We start from the raw sequence: 12571 nt of genomic DNA, 5'->3' as shown, positions 1-12571 counted from the left end.
GTTTGCAGGTGCGCGATGTTCCGGGCTAGCAGGCAGAAAGTGTGTTCATCCTAGGGTATTCACCAAATATTCGAATATTCGAATATCAAAGTCACTATTCAACGTTGTTCACTGAAGTCGAATATTCGCTTATTTTTTATTTTTTATTGTTTTGTCTTTAAAAATATATTTCTTCATGGTTTATAAAGCTTGGCTAGATAGGAAGTCATAAGAACCCTGACAAGCACTGACAAGATCGGCTATTTTCACAATGTTCGCCTCTTGCTTACTTAATATTTGACAGTTTGTCCAGTCCTGTCGAATATTCGACTATTCGAATACTTTGAGGTCGTGTGACGGAGGTTAAATTAGGCTTTAAACACTTTCAGCCTGGCACCCCTGTTTTGGACGTGTCATTCAAGGCATTTTTTTTTAAATAGCAGATTTACAAGCTCACAACACAATGCATCGCTATTCCACTGTGTGCTAAAAGATCAATCGGCTATTTTAGCAACTCGTCGTACAACAAAGTACATGGGGATTAAGGAGTGACCCCGACTGTTTCACCAGTTTAAAAGCTTAGGGCCGTAGCGTATTGTAGTTTAGCATTTAAATTAGCCCTAATTAAAGAAAGCCAGGTTTTCCTCAGCTAATTGTAGTATAACTGAGAAGACATGAGCCTGGCAGCATTAGGATACATTTAATGAATGGCATGAGGCCACAGAGGGGAAAAAAAGGCAGAGGTGATCCTTGGCTAATTATCTTCAGCACTTGTGTTTGTCTTTATGTTTGTGTGCTATATCGCAGGAGTTTGCAACCCTTTTCATATCAAGTTACGTTATTTATTTTGAGCCATGGACCGCCATTTGATGAGATTTAGCCTCTCAAACCCAAAACGTAGATTTTTTTTGTTATCATTGGATACAATTTTGTCCACAATTCCATTGATGTGGTGCCCACCTGGAACCCCCTCAAGGATCTCAGGTGGTCCCCGGACCACTGGTTGAAAACCACTGGAATACAGCAAGGCCTGTAGCTGGAGCAGAGTGCATGCTGGGACCCTCGTCTCTAATGAGCATCCTCCCTTCCGCTGTCCGCCTGTCTGTCTACAGTCAGTCAGCAGGGGTGGAAAAAGTATGTTTCACTTAAGTAAAAGTATCAATACTGCAATATAGAAATACTCTGTTACAAGTAAAAGTCTAGAATTCTAAATGTAATTGAGTAAAAGTATGAAAGTATTGGCATAAAAATGTACTTAAAGTACCAAAAGTAAAAGTACAGAAGGTTTGAAAATAGCAGATCTACAAGATCACAACGTGTCGCGATGCGTAGATCGTCTATTTTCAAAAAGCCTAGGTATAAAGTTAGGGCTAAAGTTCTTAATGTTTGTATTGCAATATTATAACATCTGCAAAGTAACTAGTAAGTTTAAAAAGAAATTGTAGTGGAGTAAAAGTACAGTATTTGGAAAGTACATGTACTTAGTTACTTTACACAGTCAGTCAGTCAGTCAGTCAGTCAGTCAGTCAGTCAGTCAGTCAGTCAGTCAGTCAGTCAGTCAGTCAGTCAGTCAGTCAGTCAGTCTATCTATCTATCTATCTGTCTGTCTGTCAGTCAGGCCTGTACTGTTCCACAGTCTCCGGGCCCAGCCAAGCGTGCAGCCCTGTGACTGTGGTGCCGCCCTGCCAGACAGGGCAGTGCCTCAGGGGGGCTGACAGTCTAAGAAAGGTCCAGGCCTCGGGGAACGGGGAGGAGGAGGTGATACGGGGTAACTCCCACTGAACACTATTAAAGCACAGTTCAATTACCGCTGCCACCTCAGCAATAATACCGACGTGCGGGGAGAAAAAAAGGAGCCTTATCGGAGGTGTCTTCTTCCAGCGAATGGCGGGAGGGGGATGCTAATTAAACAACGAGGGGTGCGTGCGATTGTCTTGTCGGAGAGCTGCAGTGCAGCAGGGACGAGAGGGAAAGGAAAGAGGAAGAGAGTGAGGGAGTGAACGCCTAAAAGGAGGAGAGAGAGGAGAAGAGAGGTTAGGAGAGGGAACACAGGGAGGTGAAAAACAGAGATATGCATCGCATGCGCACACATACACCGTGGCTCAAGACAGGATTGCTTATCAGTTTAAGGTTTTAAAGGAATCTGTGGGATGTGTGTGTGCGTGTGCATGCCAGTGGTGGAAAAAGTACTCATTTTTTTACTTAAAGGGGAAGACCACCCATTTTCAATATTGAAATTTGTCATTAATGTATATTAGAGGAGTTGTGTGGAAATAGAAAAAAAGTTCCCCCGCTTCTGTGTTGCCTAGAACTGGAGGATTGATTTTGGGATTTGTATTGTAAAGTACAACTTGGTGACATCACACATTGTACTTTACTTACAATACAAACCCCAAAATCAATCCTCCAGTTCTAGGCAACACAGAAGGGGGGGAAATTTGTTTCTATTACCACACAACTCCTCTAAGGTATATTAATGACATATTTCAATATTGAAAATGGTTGGTCTTACCCTTTTAAAGTATCAATACTGCAATGTACTTGAGTAAAAGCAGGAAATAGGGCTAAAAGAGTTTTACTTACACCACTGGGTGTGTCTCCTACTAGCAGGCACGTGCACACACATAGACATCAAAGGGGGTTCAGCCCCTGCCCTTTTTATCTGTCTGTAAAAAGTCCCCTTTCCAGACCGTAAATGCTGTTTTTACTATGGTGAAAGAAATCTAAGTGGCTCCTTTCCATGCCATACCTGAAGGCAGCATTCAAGAGAATCGCCTTGTCCAAACTCTCCTAAACTTGAATGCAGCATCTTACGTTGAAAAAATTGCCCTCTCTGTGTAGAAATCCATGCCATTATGCCATATCTCCAGTATTGACTTGATTATGCTTATTTCAGTGTGGTATCACACACCGAAAATAGCCGACCTCCAAGCTCACAACGGAGGTCTGCTATTTTCGAGGGCCCCTTTAGAAAGTTCAGCCCCTGCCTCTCTAACATTCTCTGCACGTCCCTGCTGACTAGGACAGGGCGTGGGGATTGACTAGTTGGCTCGGACAGTCCTTCATTTCGAGAGCATCCAAATGAACCAATCCCCTGTCAGAAACTAAAGTGAACAAGTTGTGCCAGGCACAGAAGAACAGCCGCCGTTAAAACACAGTTCTCTCAGTCAGTACCACTTCCATTCCAAATGAATCATTTTTCATGGCGTCTTTACTTTACGCGGTAATTTGATGGCCCTGTTTTGAGCAGTAAATGTCTGGTTGGGTGGCGTTGGCTCTGTTTTCCGGGAGCACGCAACGACAATGACATCAGACAAAGACGTTGGTAAAGGCAGACAAGCATGGAAATAGGAGCCGGGGGTGGCTTACTGAGATCCTGAGGGTGGGTGGGCACTGGGCATGCAGAAGCGGCAGCTTGGATAGGCAAAATGTAACGGATTTAACCACTTAAACCTGTGAGTGTGCGTGTGTGTGTGTGGGGGGGGGGGGGGGACGACAAGCCATTACTGTATCAAAAGCATTCAACAAACTAGACTATAAAAATCGAACCTCTGTTCGAAGTGGAGCTGTGTGTGTGTGTGTGTGTGTGTGTGTGTGTGTGTGTGTGTGTGTGTGTGTGTGTGTGGGTGTCTGGCCTGGCCTGAACAACAGCGCCCTCGTGTGGTCACAAAAGGTCCTGTAGGCTACAGACAGACAGACAGACAGACAGACACACAGACACGGCCACACACACAGCCACGTATAGGGAGCTTGTGTTCCACACAGCTCCAAAAACAGGCCAAATGGTGAGGCACTGTGAGCTTGTAGATCTGCTATTTTCACAATATTGTATCTGTGGAAAAGAGCCAAACTAATTGTAATGCCTCCTACAATAAGCCCTATTCACGGCCCGCACACTCAGCATCCCCCCGGTGCTGAAGTCACGTTTTGAAGGGGTAAAATCCTGCTAAGCCCATAGAGTTAACACAGAAATCGCAAATTTAATGCAATTTCCGAATAGTACAGTATAAAATACGGCTAGCATGAACAAGAACACAAGATAGTAAAAGGCACAAAGTGTTATAATTTACTTTACCGTTCGAAATAATGGACTTTAAGTCCAGCTATTTCTGTTATAGTTTCTCCTTCTAAACTGACGTCAGCACCAGGAAGTTGCTGAGAAATTTGCTGAGTGGGCGGGCCGTGAATAGGGCTTATTCCAAGTGTCTTTCAGGGGTGGGAGGTCCCCAGTATAGATATGATTATTTTGGGTGGTCCCCAGTTCAAATATGATTATTTTTGGGGGTCCTTAGTTCAAATATGATTATTTTGGGGGGGTCGCGGCCTGAAAAGTTTGGGAACCACCGACTTAAAGGGGAGTTTCGGTCAAAAACGACTTTCCTACCTTTGAAATGATGATCCAGGAAGGCTCTGGGCTGATCCAGGTGTTGTTTTACCCAAAGCAGCATTTTGTTCATTTTTCGATTTTCTCCCCTGCACCCCACGGCTCCAAAACGGCACCTTTTGGGTCAACCCGTAATCCGGTTATTATTCTCGTTCAAAATTCACTTTTCTCGCTCGGTCTCAGTCCCTCATACTGTAGTTAGCATATCCGAGCTACATCAGCTCCTGGTCGCCGCCATGTTTGTTTACAACAAGCTCAACTCTGAACTCTCAGCCCAGGAGAGAACACTGGGAAATACCGTTTTGTATCGCGTGACTCCCCGACGCGCGACGAACAATAAAACACAAAAATGCTCTTAGCCAAAGAAAAAAGATGTAACTATGTCGACAAAGTCTGCAGAGTGATGTATGGTGTAGCCTCTTGTCTGCCTCAACGGGTAACAGGCTGTGGGGGGAGGGAGGTGGAGCTGTGAGAGCAGCAGCAGCTCGTGAACGCGCGTTTCCCAACGGGAACGGGATTTCCCAGTGTTTCTCTCCTGGGCTGCGAGTTCAGAGTTGAGCTTGTTGTAAACAAACATGGCGGCGACCAGGAGCTGATGTAGCTTGGATATGCTAACTACAGTATGAGGGACTGAGACCGAGCGAGAAAAGTGAATTTTGAGCGAGAATAATAACCGGATTACGGGTTGACCCAAAAGGTGCCGTTTTGGAGCCGTGGGGTGCAGGGGAGAAAATCGAAAAATGAACAAAATGCTGCTTTGGGTAAAACAACACCTGGATCAGCCCAGAGCCTTCCTGGATCATCATTTCAAAGGTAGGAAAGTCATTTTTGACCGAAACTCCCCTTTAAACCACTAACATTCGTCGTTGACCATAGTCCTCCAGCGGTCTACATCTGCACTGGGTCCCCTCCCCTTCCCCTCTACACCTAATATCATCGCCACAAGTAGCAGATCTACACATTTGTGACGCATCGTGAGCTCGCGGTGTTGCTGTTGTCGCCGAAAGGTCACCCATTTTCGCCAAATGTTGGACTACTGTGACATTCCCAGAAATAGAAATACGAGGGATCATGTGGTTAAAAGGTTGCTCCAGGACTTTTGCTTGTTTACCGTTACACAAAATCATGTTTACTCAGGTATTGTACCATGACACATTCACCCCCAGAGGTTTATCAGGTAATCCAGTGGTTTCCAACCCTTTTCACACAAAGCTCTATTATTTATTCTGCATTTAAACCGCGGACCACTATTTCATGAGATTTAGCCTCTCAAACTTGTCCACACTTCCATGCTATATTGACGTTGGTACCATAGGAGAGATAACGTTGATCAAGATAACAATTCCTCTACATAGGCCTGGGGCGGTATGGACATTTTGTTACCGCGATTACCGTCTTCCCATTTACCGTCGGTACTGCGGTAATTACCGCACCCCCGTATCTATTAATTAAGGTTCGGCGATAAGCCAAAATATTGCAATCATCTTCCCAAAAGTCGCCTCTCCACAGCATAGAGTATATATAGCTCCACAGCCTGACTACCCGAGTTATACTTCTCCGTACAGCACAGCGGGTATGGCTTTCAAAGGAGCAGATCTACAAGCTCACAACACATCGCATCCGCGACGCGTTCTGAGCTTTTAGATCTGCACTGTCGGGTTACCATAGTAACGTAGGCTAGCTACTTGGGCTTTTCAGACACAAACAGCTGTGTGAACAAACCAGAGGAGGACGGGTAGTCAGATCGTGTACAGTGATTCTGTAAACTCACGTCACGTCTCAACTCTCAAATCGCAGTGATTGAGTGCTGCCAAATACAGGTTTTAGTTACAAGACTTGACAGAAAAGGTTATAAAATCGCCGACGCGACGGACGGGGCACAACGTGCGACGCGGTGTAAAAAGTAAAATAGTTTCATTTTCGGTTTTAGTCCACGCGGCCCGCGCTCCGCCAGTAATCCGTATGAATAAAAAAATATATGCCACAACACAAGATATGTATTAACATCCTTGTGTCGAGTGGATTACAGAGAAAGTTTATGCTGCTCCGTCATAAGAGTTGTGCTCCGTACTCTCCTGCCCTGCATGTGCACTGTGTGCATGGTCTGTGACTGAGTGACGTATGTGGCTTCCAACGTGTGGTACACGGCCCAGAGCAGAGCGGCATGGAGCGCATGCGGTCCTCGCTTCTCCCCCGTTTTAAAACTCGCTTGTTTTCCAATAAAAAATAGACCTTTTTTTTGTCTTTTTACCGCGGTAAGCACACTGACACCGCGGTAGACCTCGGTATACCGCGGTACGGCGGTACGGCGGTTACCGCCTCCAACCCTACCTCTACATTCTCTAATTGTATAGAGGTCTTTTAAATTGAGTAATGCAGGTGTTTAACAATAATTAAACTCTTGAGAGCGTAACATGAAACCACATGGACCGGTACGGGTCCATTTGGTGTTCATTTTACACTCTCAAGAGTTGAAGATCTGTAAGGGTCCATTTAGTTACCAACTCTCCATCATTTAGCTGGGGACCAACTGGAACCCCCTCAAGGACCACTGGTGGTCCCTGGACCACTGGTTGAAAACCACTGAGGTAATCTAAGGACTGACAGACAGGTAGATGGACAGAAAACAAAACAAAAAAACGTGTGTATGTGTATAACAAATGTGCTTCTTAAAATGCGTACCTTTGTCAACACTTCTGATGGGTTCTTCATCTTTTCTCCCCATTCTCAGAAACCACGGCCCAAGCCGAGGCATTCCATCTCCAAGCCCATCGAGAGCAACTACTTTGGTGTGCCGCTGGTCAACGTGGTCACTCCTGAACGCCCCATCCCCGTCTTCATTGAGAAGTGCATCCGCTTCATTGAAACCACAGGTGAGAAAGAAACCGAGCACTGCCCGGGGTTAAGGACCATAGACTTGAATTTAAGTTCAGGTTGTGTTGGAATCATTTCTATTTTAACTCTAAAGATGCGCAAAACTATTACTTTTCTGGAATTGGAATTGCTTGTAGATCGGCTATTTCGAGCTTGTAGATCGGCTATTTTCGGCAAAGAGGTTTGGTGTGTAGGGGAAAAAGAGCAGACTAAGTATACTGAAAGGTCAAGTTTATTAAGTATTGACGGTTCAAGTGGTTAAATATCTGAAAACACAAATTTACATGAATCGAAAATACGCTGATGATCGATCGTGCTGTCAAACTATATGGAATCTATGATAAGGTTGCAGGGGTCCCTGCTTCATCTCTCTCTCAACTAAGGAGTCCTTGGCCTGAAAACGTTGAAGACCCCTGACCTACTGTGGTCTTCAGCTCTAGATCCACTCTAATCAAAACACTCTAATCTATAATCTGATTCCATTTCCCTGATATTCTGTGAGTTGGATACCGTGTCGTTTTTCCTGTGGTTTTGGCTTATAAATAAGTTATAATGCTGGGGGCTTTCATAGCCAAATAAGGTGTTTTTTTTGTGTGCGTGTTGTAGTAAGATTATACCCAAAGATATTGCCGTCATATTGATTGTGGTTATAATCATGCATTCAGCTTACCGCTGAGACTGGGTTTTTAACTGTATATTTAGTTATTTGTTTACTCCCTGCTGAATTGGATCTACATATCGTCACTGTCGGGCAGAAACCTCGTATCTCTAAGTTTCACATGTGTATGTTTTTTCACAAAGTAAAGCCCTGCTTCATCATACAAGGCCTTCGCACAAAGGTAATGAAAACAGCAGATCTACAAGCACACAACACCTCGCACCGCAAGGCGTTGTGTGCTTGTAGATCGGCTGTTTTCACTAGTTTAAATCATTTTTAAAATGATAAATGCAAAACGAACATACAAGGTTTCCACCCGACAACGACGATATACTGTAGGTGTGTATGTGAAGACGTCTGAGCTCAAATTAGACCAAATGATCCTGCTCACAAATCCCTCGGGCGTCCAATGAAAATAGATAATTTTTGGCTCGCATTAGTCATCCTAGATGCTTTCACAGCACATTATACTAATGAAAATGTCCAAGTAGCAGTGTATGTAATATTAAATGTATTTTTTGTGTGTGCAATGCATATACATAACATGGATCAATCTTGAGATAAATCTTGTGCTACTGTTAAGTGTAGAGGCATGTAAATGGTAAATGGTGCATTTATATAGTGCCTTTATCCAAGGCACTTTATAAAGTGCATCACATTCACCCATCCACACACACACATTCACACAAACCACGCAAGGCACCAGCCTGCTCATCGGGAGCAATTAGGGGTTCAGCGACTTGCTCAAGGAACACTTTGACACTAACCCAGGGGTTGCCCGGGATCGAATGCAGCCGCTCTACCTCCTGAGCCACTGCCACCACTGTCCGTGTGGACAACTGTGTTTTTGAGGTTCTGAGACTGGTGGGACTGAATGAGCGACTGAACTTCCCCCACGGGAGCAATAAAGGTCTATCTATATGTACCTACACGGTAGCAGGGGTGTCACACCAAATTTTGGGCCCTGGGTACAAGGATTCACTGAATCATAGGGGGAGTTTTTTTTAACCCATTTAGACTGGGAACGCATTATTACGCTAATTTGTGCTTTAACTATTGAAAAATAGCAGATATACAAGCTCACAGCGCGGCACAGAGTGCCGCAATTATATGTATTTGGCCACGGACCCCCATCTCAAAATATTTAGTTCCAGGGAGCCCCCAGAACCAAAATTTGAGTTACAAATGTTTGCTTAAAAAATACATATATTCAAAGATTTCCATACATTTTCACAACTTTTCAAAAATAGCAGATCTACAAGCTTGCTGTGAGCTTGTATATCTGCTATTTTTCAATAGCTAAAGTTTAAAATAATTAAGGCCCCTCCACCTTGGGCCCTAGTAACTCAGTCCCACTTTTCCCCCCCCGTGTGACGCCCTTACATGGTAGTACTGTTGCCACCTCCTGATGACCACACACGCACATGTGCACATAGACACTCGCACGCGCACACAGACACACACGTGCGCACACTCACACACCCTGGACGTGCGTCCCAGATGGGTCTGGATAGCCTCCTCTATCCCCCGCCACCCCAGTGCCCAGATGCCAGCCTCCCTAGGAGGGCTGCTCCGGTGCCCGGTGCCCTGGGTCTGCCAGTCTGCCTCTCACTCCCCAACAGCTGTTAACACTGCACCAGAGGAGATTCAGTTTGGTACAGTTGTGTGTTTGTGTGCATTAGGGCTGTCACGATTATGACATTTTACATGACGATTATTTGTCACTCAAGTAATTGCGATTAACGATTTAATTGTGTTTTTTGTCGTTGACAATTACATTCTGTTTGGCTTTTAGGTTTTTAAGTTGCACATGGCAGATATGACACATAACCTAAATATACAAAGAAATTACTGACATATTTGACAACTTTACACTTAAAAAAGAACATTGATAGTGGAAATAGCCGATCTACAAGCTCACAACGCGTTGCATCGCGACACGTTGTGAGCTTTTAGATCTGCTATTTCCACTATTTTTGACTTTTCTTTTAATATATGAACATTTTTCAACATGGAAACGATTATGACGATTATGAAAAATAATCACGATTATGTAATAATTGTGACAGCTCTAGTGTGCATATACTCATATCCAGGAGTTTCACTCCTACCGTACGCCTTGAGTTTGAAAGTAAATCAAGGTGGTTTTGTTTTAAAATTATCGCAGCTCCTTGAATGTGTAACAGGACCCTTTTGTCATGCAACCGGTTTCTACATAACAATCATTAACAGAATTGCACACACATTAGAAGAGATCTGGTTTGTCTCGGAACAATCCAGACATCAGTGAGTTTTTTGTTATGCGGCAGTGATATGAGTGTTTGCCAAAACAGCACGGCGGCTTATTGACATGTTCTAGCTGCCGCATTCCACGGCAATCTCTGTCCTGATCAAAGATTTCCTCTGTGTATCGTGGATTACTGAGGGCCTTGCTGCAAATTTCCAAACACCTCACTCTGTGCTGGCGGCACATAGGGGCCACCTAATGTCATGGCTGTAGCAGCTCTAGACATGACAATGGGTTGCATGAATGTTTGTTTTCTAAGTGCATTCCTGTACATATTGTGCACATCTTCATGCTGTAGAACGGGGGTTTTCAAAGTGGGTGAACGGGGCACCTTGGGGTGCCGTGACAGCAGTCCAGGGGTGCCGCGAGATCATTTGATAATATTTGGAATTTATTTGGACACTTAAATATTTATTATCATTTTAAACTTGAAGTACAAAGTTATTTTCAGTCAGTTCTAACCAAAATGTCTATTATCTCAATGTTTTCCTCGCAACATAATCACTAAAAATATAACGGTTTTGGACATATAAGGTTTCCACCCCACAACGATGATATGCTATAAATATAAGGTGCTGGGAGTGAAAATTATAATGTAGGGGTGCCTCGGATTAAAAAAATATTGGGGTGCCCTGAGACAAAAAAGTTTGGGAACCCCTGCTGTAGAAGATTTAAAGCTGCAGTCCAGAATGTACACTCACAACGTGTATGCTCAGTTGCTCACATACACGTGAGCAGACGTGAGCATTCATACGCGTAAGCTCACAACGCGTTACGTGTCACATTGTGAGCTTTTGCCCCAGAATAGGGATGTTGGGGTTCAAGTAGTTAAAAGTCAAGTATAAATGTATTTTTATCTGGTGTAAACCAGATCATTAAAGACATCATTTTCTGGCGAGACATTCAGGCGACCTAGGCGACCTATTTGCCGATTGGCTGTCCAATGTCACATGGTAACCGAGCGAGTTTCATGATTGGAAGCGGCCCTCCAAACGATGGGATGGGGGGTACTGCATTAGGGCCAATAGCAGGGGACTTGCCCGCTCATCCAGGCTATGGAATCCTAGACTGCTGTAATGAAATATTTTGTCCAGCAGGGAGCACCATTCCTTCACACTTCACAGGTCAGGACATTTGTATTCTTGTTTCTCCCAGTGTTATGGTTTTTAATGTGTAAATATAGCACTTTATTATGGGGAAAAGCGTGTGTAGGCCTATTTTCCTTTTTTAAATCGCTAAAATAGCGCATTTTTAAACACATTTCCTTAACGGTTAACGGTTAATTAACTGATAAGGCCTGACGGTTATCGCTTAAGAAAAGTCTCCATTTGGCCATCCCTAGACATATAGCCTACAGTAAGTTAGAATATTATGAAATATACATGAGAAAGAACACCAACACTAACTTCAACACACCAATACACCAGATTTTAAATTGACTGTGTGTCGATTCTTGTTTTAGTCAGTTCTGATGGAAACGGATATTTCTCTGTGACATAGCCTACCGTATCTCAGGTGGAAAGATGTGCATATTTACCTAGCGTAATATGATATATGATTCTGAAAATGCAGCGTAATTCAGGGGTGCCATGGATGAAAAGGTTATTTACCGGGGTGCCCTGAGTAACATGGTGTTGGGTAGGTCCTAGCTAGGACACCTACACAATGTAGTAGGCCTACTGACTGAAGCTCATAGGTAAATTTCTCACCATGGCCCCCAGGGATTGCCTCTTTGGGCGAATGGTGTATTGTTTCGTGGACTCGCTGTCAGGCGTGTGAGCCCATTTGGTACATGTCCTAGCCGATCATTTATAGGGCTGTCACGATTATGACATTTTACATGACGATTATTTGTCACTCAAATAATTGCGATTAACGATTTAATTGTGTTTTTTGTCGTTGACAATTACATTTCTGTTTGGCTTTTAGGCTTTCAAGTTGCACATGGCAGATATGACACATAACTTAAATATACAAAGAAATTATTGACATATTTGACAACTTTAAACACTTAAAAAAGAACATTGATAGCCGATCTACAAGCTCACAACGCGTCGCATCGCGACGCTTTGTGAGCTTGTAGATCTGCTATTTCCACTATTTTTGACTTTTTTTTAAATATATGAACATTTTTCAACATGGAAACGATTATGACGATTATGAAAAATAATCGCGATTATGTGACAGCTCTACTCATTTATTTCACGTCTTGAAGATGGAACTTTGGTTCTTGTCGGCAAGCGACACAGTTGGGTATCAGTCCATCTCAAGAGGGCTGAGGCCTTGTGAAACATGTTCACCTGTAATGACATGCCTAAAGTAGGGATGCCAGGTTGAAAGTGGCGGGTCTCCCTCTCTTGCCCTCCCATAATCCTTCATTCCTACTATA

General features: G+C 43.7%; 1 protein-coding gene across 1 annotated transcript in view; it reads left to right on the top strand.

The window, feature by feature from the left end:
• arhgap35a (Rho GTPase activating protein 35a) overlaps nucleotides 1–12571 on the top strand; it is a 119400-nt gene that overhangs the window by 88790 nt on the left and 18039 nt on the right. The window contains exon 4 of the mRNA XM_080731283.1: nucleotides 7095–7236. Coding sequence (XP_080587409.1) covers nucleotides 7095–7236 — 142 coding nt within the window. The remainder of the gene's footprint in view (nucleotides 1–7094; nucleotides 7237–12571) is intronic.

The sequence above is a fragment of the Nannobrachium achirus genome (genome assembly GCF_963921795.1).
Source record: "Nannobrachium achirus genome assembly, chromosome: 8".
NCBI classification, from domain to species: domain Eukaryota; kingdom Metazoa; phylum Chordata; class Actinopteri; order Myctophiformes; family Myctophidae; genus Nannobrachium; species Nannobrachium achirus.
The sequence above is the reverse complement of the archived record's forward strand: the minus strand, read 5'-3'. Positions and strand labels throughout refer to the sequence as shown.